Source organism: Sesamum indicum, linkage group LG1 (assembly GCF_000512975.1).
Source record: "Sesamum indicum cultivar Zhongzhi No. 13 linkage group LG1, S_indicum_v1.0, whole genome shotgun sequence".
Classification (NCBI taxonomy): Eukaryota; Viridiplantae; Streptophyta; class Magnoliopsida; order Lamiales; family Pedaliaceae; genus Sesamum; species Sesamum indicum.
This window is the reverse complement of record NC_026145.1, coordinates 3,460,834-3,481,839: the sequence shown is the minus strand read 5'-3', so window position 1 is coordinate 3,481,839 and position 21,006 is coordinate 3,460,834. Positions and strand designations below refer to the sequence as shown.

At 33.8% G+C, this 21,006-nt stretch overlaps 1 protein-coding gene and 2 long non-coding RNA genes across 4 annotated transcripts; 2 read left to right on the top strand and 1 right to left on the bottom strand.

Moving 5' to 3' along the window:
• LOC110012621 lies at positions 7,442-10,289 on the top strand. Its single transcript, XR_002287846.1, has 2 exons — positions 7,442-7,797; positions 9,410-10,289. It is a non-coding gene; the product is annotated as an uncharacterized LOC110012621 (long non-coding RNA).
• On the bottom strand, positions 9,167-13,131 carry LOC105155745. 2 transcript variants are annotated; one of them, XM_020696997.1, is made up of 4 exons: positions 12,957-13,131; positions 11,302-11,871; positions 10,993-11,223; positions 9,167-10,912 (listed from the first exon to the last, which is right to left on the bottom strand). In XM_020696997.1, the coding sequence occupies exon 4, from the start codon at positions 10,908-10,910 to the stop codon at positions 9,990-9,992; it is 921 nt and encodes a 306-aa protein (XP_020552656.1). In that variant the 5' UTR covers positions 10,911-10,912; positions 10,993-11,223; positions 11,302-11,871; positions 12,957-13,131; the 3' UTR covers positions 9,167-9,989. The 2 variants fall into 2 exon arrangements, with proteins under 2 accessions (XP_020552656.1, XP_020552657.1); XM_020696998.1 differs by having other exon boundaries at positions 10,993-11,172.
• On the top strand, positions 15,685-17,011 carry LOC110012678. Its single transcript, XR_002287872.1, has 2 exons — positions 15,685-16,540; positions 16,620-17,011. It is a non-coding gene; the product is annotated as an uncharacterized LOC110012678 (long non-coding RNA).

Below are 21,006 nucleotides of genomic sequence, written 5' to 3'. Positions count from 1 at the left end.
GTTTTAAACTAGGGCTAGCAATAAGCATATCATCAACATACAAGACAAGAAAGGAGGGAACGTCATGCTCATATTTGAAATAAAGACAATGATCATAATTACTTCTTTTGAAGTTTAAGGAATGCATAAACAAATCAAAATTGTTTTTTCCACTGCCTAGGAGATTGCTTCAAGCCATACAAAGATTTTTTCAGTAAGCATACATGGTCAAGTTTGGACTTATCAGTAAAACCAGTGGATTGATTCATGTAAATATTTTCTTTTAAATCACCATGTAAGAATGTTTTGATATCCATTTGTCTTAACTCCCAATTAAAATGAACAGGAAGAGCAAGTATAATACGAATAGTGGTGTATTTCAGAACAAGAGAAAATATTTCAGTATAATCAATTCCTTCTTTTTGTGTGAAGCCTTTGGCTACTAATCTAGCGTTAAACTTTTTAGAGGTGTTTTCTTGTTTGATTTTGAAAATCCATTTACATTCAACAACAGAATTAATTTTAGGCTTAGGCACTAGAATTCATGTTTTATTATTCTTTAATGATTTCATTTCTTCATCCATGACACTAAGCCATTGTTCAGATTTTAAAGCTTCTTCAAGAGAGCTAGGTCCCTTCCCCCTGTTGGCTATCCTTTATAAAACCCTCCATATTATTAAAGGTGAACTCTAAGTCTAATTCTTTATTTTTCTTTTGAGGATTATTTAGACCTGACATTTCAGTTTCATTAAAGGTTACATCTCTACTAATTAAGACCTCAAAACTAGGTTGGCTTTTAAGCCATAGCCTATACACTTTTACCCCTTCAGGACAACCAATAAATACACATTTTTGGAATTTAGGTTTAAGTTTATCAATATTTTGATGAACAAATTTAGAACATCAAAAAACACGTAAGGAAGAAATATCAATTTCTTTTCTAGTCCACACAGATTCAGGTACTTTGCCAAGTAAAGGAACCTATGGTGATCTATTAATTAAATAACAGTAGTCAACACAGCTTCACCCAAAAAAGATTTAGTCAAACCAGAACTTACTAGCATACACCTAACTTTTTCTAACAAAGTTCTAGTCATGCGTTCTGCAACACTATTTTTTTGTGGCGTATAGGGATTTGTTTTGTGTCTTTTTATACCACACTCATCAGACAAATAAAAAAGAAATTGATTACAGAATTCCAAATCGCTATTAGTACGCAATGAGTTCAATTTCTTTCTAGTTTTATTTTCAACCAAAATTTTCCACTTCTTAAACTTTTCAAAAACTTTAGATTTGTGTTTCATTAAAACAAACACTTTTCTTGAACAAATATCAACGATAGACAAGAAGTATCTATTACCTCCATGAGTTGCAGTATTAGAAGGACCCCAAACATCTACATGTACATAGTCCAAAATGCAGGAAGAAGAAGAGGGGTTTGGCGAGGGTGATACAGGAAAACGAACTTTATGCTATTTTCCAATCACAGACTCATCACAAAATTTTAACTTATCAATTTTGTCAGTAAGAACACCTTCTTTTTTAAGTAATTCTAAGCCTTTCAAACTAATATGGCCTAACCTTCTATGCTACAAAGAAGTTTTATCATTTTCAATCACAGAAGTAGCAAGAGCATCATACTCAACAGAACAAATATACAAATTTCCTTTTCTTTCATCTTTGAAAACAGTTAAGGTTCCCTTCATTATTTTCATAATGTCTTTTCCCCATATGCTCTCAAGGCCGTCTTCCTCAAGGGCAGCACAAATTGTGACTCAAGTTAGGAACATATCTGATATTTTTCAAGGTTAACTTATAACCTTCTTTGAAAGTTAAACAAATGTCACCAAAACCCTTTATTTTCACAATGTTTTTCATTTTTCATTGATACAAAACTAGAATTTTCAGTTTTAAAATTTGTGAAAATTTTCTTAAAAGAACTCATGTGGAAAGTGAACCCAAATTCAATCAACCATTCATGCATATTAAGGGAATGAACAACATTCACATCACACACCATAAAAGCATCACCAGAATTTTCCTCAGTTACATTATTATGATTTTTATCTCTATTACCTCTTTTTGATTTTCTACAATCTTTTATATAGTGACCTTTTATTCCACAATTGTAACACCTTCTTTCCTTAGTTTTATCATCTTTATTTCTGTCATTTCTAAACCTAGATTTACTCCTACTTCTATCTCTGCTATGCTTCCAATATTTGTAGTCCGTGATTCTAGACTTTGTTCTACATCACACAATTTACTTCACGCTGATTTTGACTGTGTTTATTAGTTCTTAAGTAAATTTTTTTATTCTTTAGGCCATTAACAACAGTATCTAAATTAACACTGTACCTACCATATTTTATTGCTGCCTTAACATCACTATAAGCTCCAGGTGTAGCATTTAACAAAAGAATTGGAGAGTAATCATCTATATTTTTATCACTGGTGAGTTTTATATCTTGAATTAGTTTTTTAAAATCATCTAGGTTTTCATCAATACTTTTAGATAAATCAAGTTTGTATCTAAAAAATTTTCAAATAAAAACAACTTAATAGCCTTAAAACCTTTTTGTTGTATTAGAATACCTTTTATTTTTTGCTGCTAGCTATTAAAATCAGATTTTCATCAAAAGGTTGCAAGTTATAGCCATTCATTATAACAGAGACAGAGATATATAACAGAAATATTATATTGATAGAAAGATAAACAATCACAAAAAATCAACAGTTTAGAGAATTGCAATTTCACAGTGAAAAAAAACCCCAAAAGGTTCCCAGGCCAAATCTCGACCAGATACCTGACGACCTAAAGGGTCCGGCCAAGTGAAGAATTAGCGGGGAGTTAAGCCACGGTTTAACAGAAAATAAATTTAACAGTAAGATAAAATCGACAAAAAAATATAAGGGCAATAACAGTACTTCAACAGATATACTTAGCAGTTTTAGAAAATGCACAAAGCTATATAGAAAAGATAGCACAAAGCAATTAAAGGAGTTATCGAAAGATGTTACCGTAGATCATCTGAGGCGGAGCTTAAGGCTCTGATACCACTATTCGATTTTCGCCCTATAGTGATGAGCCCAAAACATTACAACATAACACAAACTATCACAATAATTGTGGGTTTTACAACCCTTACTAAAATATAAACCTATTTACAATAAATATTACAAAATAAAGTGGAATAGTGGAAGAACAAAAATACAAACGGTAAAAGGCTCAGGGAACTGAGACCATGGGGAGGAAGCACACGGCCTCAACATCGGCAACCCACCACTGGTTGCACCAAGAAACCAAGGCTCAAAATCATATAGTCCCACCACTCAGGTATTTCTCAATTCATAAAGAACTTAGAAAGAAGATCTAGTGTTCTCTCTTTTTCTTATTCTATTCAGCCAAAAAACCATGGGAGGTTTTATAGAGGTTAGGATTAGTAATTTATAGGATGGGTACCTGGTTTGGATCATGGGTCGAACCATGGGCTAAGTGGGGTGGGCCGGTGTGAGCTATGCAAGTGAGATAGCAGGGCCTTGGGCTGCGCCTACCATAAAAGTGTCATGGGCCATTATTTTCTACAGATTCAACTTGCATCTATGATATGCGTATGAATACAAACACTTTTGATAGATGATACTACTTGTTAGAACATTTTGGTGCTCTTTGTAATAAGACACATGTTAGTGTGAGAGATCAGGTTCACTAGGTTTCTAACAGTTTTTGGCACATCAAAAGAAGAATCATGTCTTGAAATTTGATTTTGAATGATGAGGGCACACTGTTAGCCTTTATTTCAACAATATGTTGATAGCTCTTTCAAAATTGCATCCGATTTTGCCCATTATTCCGATTCTAGTCTCAGAAGGTGTTTTGATTTTAGGTGGAAATAGTTTAAGGTAATTTTATCATATTGGCTGTTTTGTTAATAAATACATCATAAAATTAAGGGTGAATTACAATGACCTCCCATGAAGTTTAGCATAAGTACGAATACCTTCTCATTTGTACAAAAATTGCAAATACCCCTTAAAATTTGTAACCATCTAATAAGTAACCCATTTTCATTCATTTTTACAGGAAAACTAAAATGTCCTTTGGCAAACTGAATTATTTATTTATTTATTTATATTTGTTTTTGAATTTTTGGACTAATATCCAATAGGGACCTTAGTGTAAGTATTGTAATTATAGGATAAAGTTAATTGTTATCTTGATATTAACTATTGGGTGAAATTGTAATATTTTCTTATTATGATGAAATGAATGGTGATTGTAATTGTACAAAATTCTATTGAGTTTAATTGAACATTGCAATAGATAAATTCATCAGCAATATTTCAAAGTGGAACATCACAATAGAATTAATTCACAGCTCACTTGACAAAAGGAATACATCTCTTCATTAAAAATATCCCAAACATGAAATATTTCAAAATGTCAATCTAGATACAAGCATCCCAAACCAAGTGCAACATCGTTAGTTTCAAAAGCATCATTATCACTTTCTCTAAACTGTTCAAAATACACGATTTGTTTAAAAAGTTAGACAGGAATCACTATTCTGTGCATGCTTTATAGTTGGGTTCTTTATCATCATTCTTGTCCTTAGTCCTTATTTCATTTTTGTGGGGGACTCCAATCCCTCCACAAAAGATTGGTGGTATGTATGTTTGCGCCAAGATATGAGGGTGGTTGTGGCAACAAGGATAAACATGCATCATACATTGAAAGTCCTGGGCAAAGGTTCGGATGATGAAACTTGTGCTGGTGGCGGGGACAATGTGGAATAAGTCTTTTTTTTTTGTTTTGTTAGCAATTGCTGAAGGCATTGGAACTTTCCTTTTTTCTACCAATTGTATCTTGTATCTGGCCTTTCAATTTTCTCCACTTTCTTGCTAGTAGTGAAGATTTGAGTTTATTCCATTGTTCTGAACCTAAAAATACTAAGCACATACAGACAATATTACAGTTGAAGAAATATGTTGATGCATTGTAAAACACAAAAAGCATTAATAATACTTGAATCTTGGGGCATGTGCTTTTGTTATGGCCTAATTCATTACAAGCTTTACGCCTCATATGCTTGATCTTTTGACAGCATAGGTGCCTCATTAGGTTCCTACATTCTCCTTTTGTTAGGATTGCTTGGCATTTTCTTAATAATTGGAGGCAGAAGAGTAGTATGGGTAGCATCCACTCCCAAAGGCCAAAAGGTCTGATCTGGTATTGGGTGGCATCCACTTCAGGTATTTTTTCAAAGTAAACCTACTGTCACAATGACTTTCTACACTCTCCCTTATGTGATTTATCCCTAAAGCTTCATCCCTACATGAATCCTAAATATATATTAAACCTGTCAATTACATGTTTTCCCTCAAGTTTAAAATGTAGTTGATATTTTTGTTCTTGAACTTTAAGCTCATGCTCCCCATAACTAAAATGTGACATCTCCTAGATTCCCCCTTAATATTGTTCAATTTCTTCACTACATTAGGTATGATGAGGGAAATTACATAATTACATAAATACCCCCCTATTTTTAGCAATTTTACCTGCACCCTATGACTGCGCCCTATGACTGCACAAGTGGGCCCCAGTACACAGGTGCAACAGCGGCGGTAGCAGGCTTGACAGAGGGTGACGTGGCCCGCTCTCGTTGGAGCCACGTGTCGCACATATAGAGGGTACCGTACAAGTATAAATACCCTCATTTATGATTATTCAAATACGTTTTCAACATTTATTTTTACCACCATCTACATGCTCTAATTCGATCTCGTTTTCGATCCCACCTTTTCTAACTTAAGCATCGGAAGGCCATCGCCGAGGGCTTCTCGGCTAGTCTTACGTTTACTGTGTTCTTAGGATCCATTTCAGGTAACTTAAAAGAAGAATTCAATTCACGACCCAACAATCCGACTTAGCGACCCTGATCCGAAAATCCTAATTTTGAGCGACCTACATCAAAGTACAAGAATACTGGACCATTTGTTGTCTTTCTTCTTTCTCTTTTGCAATCTTCTGATCAATTTAGCCCTCAATCCATCCACCAATGTTAGAATTGGTTCTAATTTCCCTACCCTATGGTTAAACGATTGAGATAGATAGCTGGAGACATAATCATTTTTTAGTCTAGGGACAAATGCATGCCTAGCATCTCAACTGAGATTTTGAGCAGCCATTCATATTATAAACCGAAAAATTGAAACCTGCAACACTTTAGAGCAATTCCTATAAATTGACTTCTGAAATTAGCATTGATATGCCTTGCATACCTCCTGTTAATAATAATAAACTATTCTACTTTTATTTATCGATTTAATTTTTATACAAAAACAAGCTTAATCAATAATTTAGTAAGTTTTAATATTTTTAAAAATAATTATTTAATATGACACATATAAATTTTATATTATATTTTAATATCTATTTGTAATCTCTTACGCTATTTGAAATTGACAAGTCCTAGTAATTAACTTATAATTTTTATATCTATTTATAAGTTTTATATTTATATCAAAGTACATAGTATGCAGTCTATTTTATTACTTATAAATTTTGATGTCAAATTTTGGTGATTTTCATTAATTAATCTAAAGATGATCATCATCATAATAATGATGATGGTTGAACAATTTAATTATTTTTATTGTAATTTTATTATATATACAATGAGATCAATTACTATTTTATACTTTGGTTTATCTTAATTTTTTTTAGTAAGTTTTAATATTTTTCTAAAATATTATTTAATATAACACATATAAATTTTATGTTATATTTTAATATCTATTTGTAATCTCTTATACTTTTTGAAATTGACAAGTCCCTAACAATTAACTCAAAGTTTTTTAATATCTATTTGTGAGTTTTATATTTATATCAAGATATATATAGTGCAATCTATTTTTTGTAAATTTATATCAAAATTTTTGGTGATTTCCATAAATTATTCTAAAGATCATAATAATAATAATAATAATAATAATAATAATAATAATAATAATAATAATAATAATAATAATAATAATAATAATAATAATAATAATAATAGTATAATAATAATAATAATGATGATGACGACGACGACGGTGGTGATGGTTGAATAATTTTAATTATTTTTATTGTTAATTATATATAATGAAATCAATCACTATTTTGTACTTTAATTTAAAAATTCGTCTCTTAAGTTTGTTTTGTATATAATAATAACAACAGATTTTAAAAAATCATTTATGTTTAGGCAAGTATTTAATGTATATATTTTTTTCTAAACTTTTACGAATTATATTACTACTAAATTAATTAGTAATTTATATTTATATCAATAAATTTAAATACTATATTATATATTTAATATTTTTTATAACTAATAATAATATTTAATATTATTTATTTATAACAATAAAATTTTATTACTAAATTATACAACCCACTAATTTTATTAAAATAATAAACATCCTCTCTTTCTCACTAACGCTATAATTCTCTCTCTCTCTCTCGCTCACAACTCTAAACTCTCTCTCTTTCTCTTTCTAAAGAGGCGCAGTTGGGTTGCCGCGAGGCAGAGCTCCATCGTCGCCAGTTGAAGGATTTCTTCTCAATTAGAATCTGATGGGGCTTCCCTTCTTATTTCTTCCCGCTCTTCTTATTTCTTCCCACTCTTTTTTTTTCTTTCTCGCCAATTCTTAGATCTACATCCTAAAAGGCAAAATCATGGCCCCAGACCAACGATTGCAAGCCCAATCCATCTACCATCGGCGACGAGGAAGGCGATTGCTGTTTGTCGGCCAAGCAAGAAGCTGAAACAGGTTTACCATTACATCTCATAGTCTTGGTCTCACCGTCGGCTTGTGTGTGTGGGCAGCGCCTATGAGGGGAAAATGGTTCTTTAATTATTGTGTAATTGTTTTGGTCTTTTTGGGTTTTCCGGGTTGGTTTGGTGCTTCAACAAATGAAAATGGCTATAAACTGATTTGGTATGAAAATGATTTGGTGCTGTCAACTGATTTGCTATGAACTCATTTGGTATGAAAATGGGTTTTCCGCTCAGTCGCTCTCTATCTACAATCTTTGATCTTTCCTCTTTCACTATGTGACCGGCTCGAGCTCAGGCGAGCTCGTTAGATCGAGCTTGAACCATAAGAGCTCATTCAAACTCATTATATGTCAGTCGAGCTCGAGCCATGAAAAATAGAGCTCGAGTCAACAAACATTGGTCGAGCTGGCTCATTTACATCCATACACCCATATCAAACCGTAGGAATGGACTGCATCCTTCCGAAAACCCATATTTCAAAGCAGAAAATCCTAAGAAAATCTTTTAAAAACAGGTCGAGAATGGATGACCTCTGACTCATTTATATCATACTGAAGGGTTACCACAGTCCCGTCAGTTTTTACTAATAAACGATTAGCATAATAAAGAGATATTCCCAGATGACTTAATGTAGCTACTCTCTATTGATTCCAAGGCCTTTTTGTTAGCCCTATAGCTACTCTCTAAACTCCTCCCCACTTTCATCCCCAAAATGCTCAAAACATTATTATCATTACTAATGTCCATATTCGACATCACTATCATCCACACTACATGTAATTCTAAACATAATCTCATCAATAACACCATATAGTTTTCTAATATTTGCTATAAAGTCTATGTAACTATGCTTATATGGATTGATATGTTTTAAATTTTTGCTTTTGGCCCTAAAATATATCCAGATCATACATTTGAACCCAAACTGTAAACAAAACAATGGAGGTTCTACGTATGAACCAAATCTGTAAACAAAGCAATGAACAAACTACGTATGAATCGAATCTGTAAAATAACAATGAACTACAAAGAGTTAATTAATATATAAAAAAAAATTATATTATTATAATTTTTTTTAATTATATAATAAAAGTATGACGAGTCGCGATTTCAAATCTCGACTCGTCAATAAAATATACCGAAAAAATCAAAAGTGGCAAAGTCGGGATTTTAAATCTCGACTCCAAGTGCCCCACTTTAAAGGAGGGCTGGCAGCTGTATATATATACATATTCCCGACTTGTATTTTTCCTTTTTTTTTTCTTTTATGTAAATTTATATAATTTATTTTATATATAATTAATTTTAATAACATACTAAAATCCAAAAATTAATAAAATTAACATTGCATTAACTTAAAAAATTATAATTAAGGATACAAATGTAATAGTTATTTATTTTGTACAATTGTATTAAATGTATAAATGTAAAAGTGTACATTTTTGTACAATTGTAAAAAATACAAAAAGTATACAATTAATTCTGGTTACCCGGTACTGACACATCTGATTGTGTTGAAAAATTTCTTTGTTGTGCTTGTTGTCGTGCACGCATTTGCGCCCAATCCATCTCATTGTGAATACGTGTTGTTTGATTTGGACCAGGGCGCGAAGAGATGCGAATAGTAGGATCGTGGACCAACTCAAATCCCGGTACATCCCAATAACTTTCGGAATGCACAGGTTCAAATGACTTAGAATATGTATTCTTATAAGCCATTATATCGTAATAATCCTTCACCATTAATGCAGCATTAATCATGTATGCAGCGCATACCTTTTGAGCGTGACTGCAATGAATACCAAATTGAGTCCATTTGTCGCAAGAATATTCTCGGTTCGCAATTTTGACAACATGGGTGTTGACTCCATGTCTACTGTGACGTCTTGTAACAACCGAGGCGGACTGTTGGAACTGATGGTATTTGGTGACGGTATGTTCAACAGAATTTTGATGCCAACGTGTGAACATTTTATGTGCAAAATCCATCCACAGTTGGTTGTTGGCCAACATTACAATACCTCTCGCTAACTTCTCACGGAAATGATGGACACTTCGCTGAAACGTCATCTCAGCAATTGCTGTCAACGGTAGGCGGCGAACCCCTTTCAATACTCCGTTTATGCATTCCGACATATTTGTCGTCAAAATTCCACATCGCCATCCACCATCATGTGATGCTGTTCATTTTTCCTTGTCGATCCTATCTAACCACTGAAATGCCTCTAGTGACTGGCTCTTTATCTCATCCATAATGCGATTGAATTTTCTGATCTGATATTCAGAGCCAGCTTTCCAACAAAGATCCTTCAACACAACATTTTTGTGTTTACTGTTGAAATTGGAACACACATGCCGCAAGCAATATCGGTGCATGTCGTTAGGTGACACGAAATCCGGATATTCACGTACAACTCTTGTGATTCCAGCATGGCGGTCAGAAATAAGGCAGATACCCCGTCGCCCCCGTATAGTATGTCTGCTCAATTGTCTAAAAAACCACTTCCAAGATAAATGTGATTCTTCATCGACAATTGCAAAAGCAAGCGGAAGTACTTGTTGATTTTCATCCTTGGCAGCAGCAATCAACATCTTGTGCTTGTACTTTCTGTATAGATGGGTCCCATCTACACTGATAAGGTTGCGACAGTGTTGGAACCCTTCAATACACGGCTTGAACGCCCAGAATATGTACCCTATAACATATCCACCGGTTGATGTGTCGCGGGCTTTGTTTTGCCATTCAACAATCGTTCTTGAATTATATTTTTGGAGAGCTCCCAAGTATTTGAGTAGGTTTTGAACGGAGTTCTCCCATGTGCCATAAACCATCTCACGTGCCATTTTCAAACTGTACAATGCCTTTTGATATGGTATATCGTATCCGGTATGGTCTTTCACAGTCTGGATGACATGCTTTATTTCGTACGATGGGTTGCATTTCACCTGTCCTAACAATAAAGACGCAACATATACTCTATCTAAATTACCGTGTTCGAGGGGCATTTGATTCAATATACATGTATAATCCCTTTCGTATTTTGTTATTGTCCACCTTCCCATTTTTTGTTTGAAAATGCCTCGTAGCTCCCATCTACACCACATAGCTGAAAAAAAATAAATACGAATCAGTCGAATAATTTTGTATGCTTATACATATACGACAAAAACATATATATATATATACCTTCAGTGTTATGCTTATACAATACTTTCCACTTGGCCTTTGAACTCTTAGCTACCCAATACTTGCATCGGACATATCATATTGAGTGATCTTTCACCGCCTTGATTAAAGCTTCTTTATTTTTGAATAGCATTCACACATCAAGTCTGCCTTCGTTTTTGTCATAAAATTTTGCATATCCTAAGTTCAGTACACCAATGGAATCCATTGGTACCTCCGGGATTGTTTGCTCTAAAAATGGTGTAGAGCGGTAAAATGTTTGTTGAGTAGTTCGATGTGGTGTAATCGATTGAGAGGATGTTGACGTACCTTGTACAAAATTTTCGGCCACAACATTTATGTCAACATCTTGTATTCCATCCTCCGGTGGAATTGGATAATCCATTTCATTCGGTTCGGAAGCTGCATCTGATTCATTAGCCAAACTGCCTGCAATAGGGTCTTCTGGCGACAGTGTCTTGTGTAGAAGTTGGTATAAAATGGGAGATGGATGGAGTATGTGAGTGGGTGGGTCTGTGTAATTGAGTTCAATATTATCGAGCCCTTGCGTAACAGACAACAGGTTGGGAGTATAACACTCTATCTCATAATTTGATGTGCATGCACCAAAATCGGTGTTAGAAGTACCTGCACCGAAATTAGTGTTATACGTACCCGGGAAATTTTTGTAGTTGGAAGATGACGGAAACCCTTGGCTTGATAACATCGCTATGTATTCCCCCCACTGTTGACTCATCTGTGAGTTGTCATCCACCTATTGTTGAGTCATATTTTGGGAATCGAAAGCTCCCCAATCTCGGCCAATTTGTGGAGCATCGTCGTGGTGGATTTGTATAGTTTCGACGAAAATTTCCATGAGTGGGAATTCAATTGTAGGATCTGTGAAAAATGACAAGGTATCGTCATCCTTTATTGGTATGAGTGTTTTCTTTATTCGCCCGAGGTATTGGCACGAATGTTTTGCAGATACATTTAACGAAAATTGGGAGCTATCAACACCAATTTTTTTATAGATTTTTTATGGAAATTGATCGTAAGTGGATGAACAAGGGATTCTCATCGCTGCAATGGGCGACTGATCATATGTAACAGAACATCCATCACTCGATAATTCACCATCAAAATACACAAAAATCTCAATGCGAGAAGATGAAGCAGACATTTTTTATATGAGAATGGCGTGAAATTTCAAAATGTGTTTGATATGAGAATAGCGTGAAATTTCAAAATGTGTTTGATATGAGAGTGGCGTAAAATTCTGCTGAAACCTACCATATTTATACATGTCCAAAATACGAACATTAGTAATGAAACCTACCATATTTATTTTTACACGGGTACTCAGCGCAAACTGCGCTGCAACGTTTAGGCTAGTACGCGACCTACCAGCCTTATTAAAGGCTGGTGGCCTACCAGCTTTTAATAAGACTAGTGGCGTACATATATATAATATACATATACATATATATACAAACATATATATTACAAATATATAATATATATACATATATATTTACATATATATCATAGATATATAAATATATTTATAATGTATATCACATACAAATATATTATATATATTATATAAATATATATATAAATATATATTAAGAAACAATAGGACTATTTTTACAAGATAATAAGTCACCGACAACCTTCCATAAAATTATATTTAAATATAATATGCCAAACTGCCCCTAACAATGCCTTCATCATGGCTGATAATGGTGTCTTACCAGGAACCATATATTTAAAATATAATCTTATTTCAAGGCCAGTTATTATTATTCAACCTACATGTTCTTATTATTTAATCCTAGACACTCATGATGCCAAATTAATGTTAGTGTAATTAACAGTTAGGAATCAACACATAAATAAGTTAGCCTATAAGGCAAAACATGAACAAAATTAAAACTGTAAATAAATACAGTAAAATTAAAATAAAGCAAGTAAAAACTTACAGTAGTCCGTAGGCAATTGCAAATTTCTTATTGATATATTAAATTTACAAGGAGGGGGAGTGCTCAGCACATGAGCAAAGGAAAGTAAAAGAAAGAGAGATTTTGTCCAATTCTCCTTTCTTCGTTTTTTCCTACTGAATACATAAACATTTGCATTTATAGAATGCAGAGACGCCTAACCCTACAATCTACAGTAGAAATCCGAAATTTTCGGGATGAAAATTCAAAAAGTTCTACAGTGAATAGTACTACAATAATGGAACTAAAAGTCAAAAGATGAATAGTGAAAATTCGGGATTCCCGGGCTCTTGTCTGGATATGATGTCATGGATGATGTCATCCTATGATTTTATGATGTCATGGATGATGTCAATCTTCTATCATTATTTCTTTCCTGTACTAGCTTGATTTGAGGAAGATCCTTCCATATCTTTTTTGTGAATTCTTTCTACCAAGGTTTCTTTGATAAATTCAAAAATATTTTCAAAATCTGCCTCATTGGGATCCTGAGCATCTTGCATAAATTTGGATGTCATTGTTGAATCTGATTTGGTCGATTTATTATCTTCCCCAAATTGAGACATGAGATCTTTTTTTCATCTCTTCTACATATGCAGATATCACCTGTTCTTTTGTTAGCGTTTCTGACCTCATTTTGAATTTTCTTGTGATATGATCAAAAGGAGATGGGGTACCAACATATTCTTGTTGATTTTCATAAAAGCTTATTTGCCTTTCAATGAGATCTATTGTGTCTTTTCCAAATATTTCCTTTGTGCTGGGATCGATTTTCATCATTTTATCCCAAAATTTAATATGGGATCCTGTATAAGCAGGGAATTTCTGTATCTGTATAACTGATTTCTGGAGTCCATTTTCAAATCTAGGGTATTGAAAATTCAATAAAGAAGAAACATGAGGCTATTCCCTCAATAAATAATTTTGTTTCTTGCTTCTTTAAAAGTTGCGGTGAAATTTCTACCCATTTATCAAAAAGGAATTTTATCTTTTCTGGCAAGATATTTGGAGTAGGACCGAAGCAATAAAATCAGTGTATAAACCAGTGTGGAATTTCCATGTTATGAACATGAGAACAAATTTTTATAAACCATGAATGTTTGTGCTTATCATTTTCATAATTGAGTACCTTTATAAAGGCATCATAATAATCCCAGTAATTATATTTTACTGCTGATTTATTAATCATAATTTCTCTGTCTCTCATTGGAGAAATTCCCCAATCTTCCAAAGGTATAACCTTCTTTATAATCATTTTGCTAAAATTATAAATTTCTTTATTAGTACCAGTAAAGTGTGATATTTCATACGACCCATTTTGAACAAGTATTTGTTCATAAAAATACCTGGACTTATAAGTCCTTGCAGGTAAGGATGAATTATCCAAGTACCTTTGTATCAAAATCCATGGATCATTTTTTCATTTCAGATCTTTTTCTTCCAAAAGAAATATAATTTTCTTATGCTGTTTTTTTGAAAATCCAATATTATTGGATTTAGATTCTTCGTCACCAATTATTTTGGCATATGAGGGACTATTATCTCCTTCATTCTCAGTCTGTTGACCTTTTTGAATTCTAAAAATACCTGATATTCAGGATCTTGTGATAAATCTATTGCTATAAGCTTTTGTTTACTGTGCTGAGACTAATCTCAGGTGTTTTACTTCTGCCACCTCTTCCTCTATAAGAGGAAGATCCTCTACCTCGGAAATTCATTCCTTCCATTAGTTAAAATATTCGAAGAATAAGAATAGATATTGCAAGATTTGCAAAAAAATTGGCCATACTGCAAATATTGCTGGACTAAAAAGAAAATTAATAATCTTGAAATTTCAGATGATATAAAAAATATAATAATACAAACTCTCCAAGAATTGGATTCTAAAAAAACAGAAACAGAATCAATAAGTACTATTGAATCAGAAGGAGAGGAATTAAATGTATTAGATAATGAAAATGTTTCTGAATCAGAGACAGAATGTGAACCTTGTAATCTAGGACTAGCCTGTCCTAAAGAAATAAATAAAATCGATAATAAGAATAATATTGAACAATCTAAAATTTTATAAAAACTATCTCAATTTTCAGATATGAAAATTAATGTTCTTTACTTCAAATCATACTTTTGAATTATTAAAAGCAATTAAAGATCCGAAATTAAGGATGCAAATTATTGATGAAATTAATACTGAATCTAGTACTTCCACTTCTCATAATCTAGAGGAAGAATTAAATGAATTTTTTTTTAATCCAAACAAATCATATAATATGACTGAAGTAATGAATCAACTTAGAAATAAATATCAACATAAAGAAGATAATATATCTTTTCAAAATCTTTATAAAGAAATAAATAATTTAAAAGAAGAAATTAAAATATTAAGAAATCAAAATATCATTAAAGAATCTAGAATTTCTAACCTAGAAAATATTTTTCGATTAGAAAAAATGTCTCATAATAATAATCAATTAGAAATATATAAATATATTTATAATATATATCATATATATACAAATATATAATATATACATTATATAAATATATAATATATATTATATAAATATATAATATATATGTATATATATATAAAGGGTTGGGAAGCGTGCCAGCCCCTTAATGAAAGGCTGGCCGCGGCCAGTGATGGGTCAATCAAAAATTGACCCATCAATAATTTTTTTAATTTTAAAAATAATTAAACCGCCAACAACCATTATAAATTTGAGCGTTGAATACTCACTGCATTCAAAAACTCTCAACTTTCAATTTTTCATTACATTCAAAACCATTTGTGTGAGGTAATTTTCGTAGTGTTATTTTTCGTACAAATGGATAGACGTTCAGTTTACGGTCCTCGTGATGGTACTGTATTATCTCAACAAGCCCAACAACCTAGATGCCGTACTAATTTCACGGCATGCGGATGGTAGCTTTTGGAGTCATTTTCACCAAAATAATATATTTGAGCGTGTACAAGAAATCCTACACCAAGTAGGATTTTATGGAGTCTACAGGTGTGGACGCCTTCAATTAAATCAACACCCCATCACTGCATTAGTGGAGAAGTGGCGATCGAAGACCCACACTTTTTATTTTCGTGTAGGGAAAGCCACAATTACCCTACAAGATATTCAAATAATATGGGCACTCCCAATAGACGGTGAGCCGGTGACTGAAATTGATCTCGACCGCCCAACACAACAATGACAAGAATATTGCCTTACTTACATAGGCTTTAGTCCAGATGCAAATGTGTTGAAGGGCTCGAGACTACAGACGTCCGCAATTACATCTCATTTGGCGGCGGTCGAAATCACTTATAACACTCCCCATGCTGTCGTCGTCCAGTACGCACGTGCCGTTGCATTACTTCTATTTGGGGGATTGATGTACTCAGATTCCTCAAGTAACTATGTCTCATTACTATATCTCTCAAAATTAGAAGATATAGAAACCGTGAGGAACTATAGTTGGGGAGTGCTGTGCTGACATTTTTATATCGCGAATTATGCAATGCGAGCACAAAAGGCAAAGCGGCAATTGGTAAGGCGCTGCAATTGCTACAGGTAAAATTGACAAAAACTCTTACACATTTTTTTTGCTATTAATATTCATTAATAACAAATATTTGTATTGTTCGTGCAGATTTGGGTATGGTCACGGATTACGCCACTTTGTCCTGGACTTGGTGCCCAATGACTATTTATGGGCTAAGTCCAAATGGACAACAATTGCTGGCTCCCAGCAGCACCATATGGTGCTACTTGGAATTGTCAGCACACTTTCACCACTACAGTACGGGGAACTGTCCGAGTCATACGAGAAATATTGGATGACATGTAGGCGGATCATGTAACTTATTTTTAATATTATTCATATATTTATACCGTGAATTAAATTCGTATTAATTTACATCTTTGAATTTATTACAGTTCATATGACAGCCGTATGACATGGACTCGGATGTCATTATGGCTTACGCCGATGAATTGAACCCCCAGTTGTGGAGGTCATCCGTTCCATTGATATTCTACACAATAGTTGAAATGCATCATCCCGAACGGGTTGTTCGTTAATTCGGGATGAGGCAAAATGTACCAGAATCGATGGATACCCAGGATATGAGCCTCCATCAGATTTTCCGTAAAAATCACGCGGGTCGCAGATTGGTATCTGCAACACATACAATATATCACAAGATGGTAAAGACGATATGATACAGTTGTACATAGGCCACTCATTTCCAATAGAAGGGAAATAGAATGAGGTTATTGGGAATGGTACTACAACATAACAAGAAATGTCGTGTCGTCATCTACTGATAGATGTGTGGAAAGCGGGTATCAACCTGGAGAAGCACCTATGTTGAAAGTTGTGGTACGTTGTTATATAATATTACATATTTTATTTTAACAACACAAGGCTCATTATTTTTCTACACTTTTCAAGCAAATGAGGTAAATGCCCTTGAAACTTTATGTCGATTTAGACCACCAAATATTGAAGAATATAGTCAATTGGTGGATAGATTTGAACATGGGTTACATATTATCAAGGAAGCTATAATCCAATAGCCACAACAAATTGCTTCTCCATCCGATTATGCTCCCACAACATCCCACAGGCAAAGAACAAGTTCTAGCCGAATGTCAACTGGTTCAGTTGAACGTCATGATATTGAGGTGGAACCGTCTCAAGATTATTACGTGCCTCAACCGTCTCAAGATTATTACGTGCCTCACCCGCCTCAAGATTATTACATGCCTCAAACGTCTCAAGATGAATGGTTTCAATCGACTCCGTATATGCCAAACATAACACAAGATTATTCTCTTGACCTTGATCTTGGTATTAATCAAATATATGCACAAGGATATAATATTTCACCAATTTCATTTCAATCGTTTGGTGCATATCGTGACAACGTGGAGTCAAATTCTGCAACAACATCAAGTCGGTTTGGTGGTAATGAAAATGAGGCGCAAAATGAGCCAGTGCAAAATGTGGACGAGGAAATAAGAAGACCTCGGCGTCAACGCCACAAACGGCATTGTGGAACGGGTGGACATTTTTTTATATTTGTAATTGTATAATTTAATGTAATTTTTAATAATTGTACAAAATAAATAATTATTATATTTGTACCATTAATTATAAGTTTTTAAGTTAATGCAATGTTAATTTTATTATTTTTTGGATTTTAGTATGTTGTTAAAATTAATTATATATAAATTAAATTATATAAATTTATTTAAACGAAAAAAAAGAAAAATACCAAGTCGGGATTTAAAATTCCGACTCCTAGTCTTTTGTGTTTTTTTTTGTATATTTTATTGAAATCGCAACTTGTCATAATTTTATTATATATTTCAAAAAATTATAATAATATAATTTTTTTTAATAGTAAAAAATTAAATAACCCGAGCTACAATTAACCCAAAACAACAAACATTCAGAAGATTCACATTTTTATCATCATTACAAGATTTTCAATTCATAAATCTTGTTTTCATCATAAATGTTTATATATTATTAAACTTCATAATAATTAAATTAATTATATGTAATATATTTGTTGTATAATTATATATACTTGAAATTATACATGCATAAATCATTCATATTGGTAGATGAATTAAGAGAAGTTTATGAAGGAGGACAAAGAGAAAAAGATTGCCCACCTAAGACTACATAAAAATCATTTTATAGTACAGATCAAGTTAATTATTTGGAATAATTTTTGAAAATTTGTAACGGCCTTTGTAATGGCACCCCCTACTGCTAATTTTTTGGGCGTTACAAAATCTTTGTAACGGCTTGCTTGAAAGTCGTTATAATTTGTAATGGCTCTATTAACGGCCATGAGAGACCGTTACTAAAGTTGTCTAATAGCAAAAAATGTATTTGGACCTGCTTTTGGAACCTCTAAATTGATTTTGATTTAATTGTTACTGGAACGGCCTTTGTAACACATATAGATTTGACTGTGCTTGAATTTTGGCATGGATTTTAGAATACTCTTTGAAACGACCATGCATTATGTTGTAATGGTTGTTATATCAAGTTTTATATTTCTTTTTGCAACAGTTTTTGTAACGACATTTGTAACTCTATATGCGTATATTGGTTTAAGTTTTGTATTTGCCTTTGCTAATGGTTTTTATACTGCTTTAGTAATAACTTTTTGGACGGCCTTTTTCAAATTTGATAACTATCTTTTGCACGGTCTTTGTAACGGCTTCATAATTATATGACAGTAATTCGAATTCCAAAAGTTGTTACAAATGCAATGACAAAGAAATATTTTTTTATAATATTTAATTGTGTTTAATCAATTTTAATATTTATTTTTTTAAAAATAAATGACTAAATTTTTTGTTATATCTAGAAAGTTTTAATTTCATAAATGTGCAATATTATATAAGAAAACATATAACATAACAAGAAAATAAAAATATTATTTTTACATTTCTATTTTTATAAATTAAAAAAAAATCCTAATCGGGTACCGGGGGATCAGTTGGAGGATCAAGCCGGGTGGGATCCATCCGCCGTATCCACTCCTTGAGCCTCGCTTGTCTTTTTCGGGCTCATGCTTATGGTATGGTCCCGTGCCTCGTGCCTTTCCCCAACATATATATTCCTGCAGGCATCCATTTCGAACCAGCCGTTCCATTTCAGTTTTCAGGTGTCGACATTCCTCAGTGTATGCCCATAATCATTATAGAAACGACAAAATTTATTCGACTAGGTCTGTGGGGACCATCCTTGACAAATTTGGGATAGGACAGCAGATCCTTGCCCTCAACAACCATGAGGGCCTGGGTTATAGGAACGGTCAGTGGAGTGTATACAACGTTTATCCTTTGCCAGAATGGCTTTTTATCCTTGAAATCTGATCGAGGTTTGTTAGAGGGACCTCCCTCCTTTATCTCTTTTCTTTTTTGTCCACGTCCTCCTCTCTTAGATGCCTGGGCATCCTCCATATTAATAGATTTGGCCGCTTGAGCCAAAAGAGCATCAAATTTGGTTTCAGGCTTCTTGGCCAGGGATTTGAAGAAATCTTTATCTAAGAGCCCTTGTGCAAAGGTACTTGCTTTGACTTCTTGAGTAGCAGAGGGGATTTCCAGAGAGGCTATGTTTAACCTTTGAAGATATTCCTTTAAATATTCTCTTTCTTTTTAACGTAGGGAAAATGCCCAATTCAGCCTTCCTGTGTTTCTTGCTACTGGCGAATTGTTGCAAGAAGAGAGAGCGAAATTCCTGAAAAACTCCCTATCATACCCGGGGGTAGTTGATTGAACCATTGCTGAATTATCCTGGAAAAGGTGGTGACGAAAACTCGACATCTAATCCCATCGGTGTATCTATGCAAGAGTGCAACATTTTCAACACGAGACAGGTGTTCTTGGGGGTCCGTAGTGCTGTCGTATTCCATTGTAGCCGAAGTCCTACAATTGAGGGGTAATTCGTCTTCTATCACCCCTTCGGCAAAACGGATACCTTGTTGCTCCTCAGAGGGTGCTCCCATCACCTGATGTTGAACATCTTGAACTCCTTTTTGTAAACATTCCAACCGGACACGCCATTGAGAAGGGACGTCCCCTAGCTGGGGTCACATTAGCATATCCAAGCCTTTAGTGACATTTGATGTAGGGGCAAGAGGGGCCGGGTCATTTTCTTCAGGTACACTTGTATCAGAGGGAGTTATTGCTCCAATCGGGGCCAATATTTCCGATTGTTCAGGGATGGTAGCAACGATCATTTGCTAGATGGCCGCCAGGAGGGTTGAGGACAGTTCTCCTGAGGAAGTGTATGAGGAAATACTGCATCGTGGGGGATCAACCACAGGGTCTGCAGGCCTAGGGGGTGCTGGGACCGGGGTTCCACTGGTAGGCGCCAAGGAGGTCCCTGACATGACCTGCAGAGCCTGGGTGTTGCCAGGCACCTCCACCTAATTTTGCTTGCTCAATACATTAGTGGGGGTTTTCCATTGTCACTCACGTCTTTAGCTCTATTTTTCCCCACACAC

What these genes read in the sequence shown, in the direction of transcription:
- LOC105155745 (XM_020696997.1), bottom strand. Translation starts at nt 10,910, where the DNA reads ATGTGGTGTAGATGGGAGCTACGAGGCATTTTCAAACAAAAAATGGGA.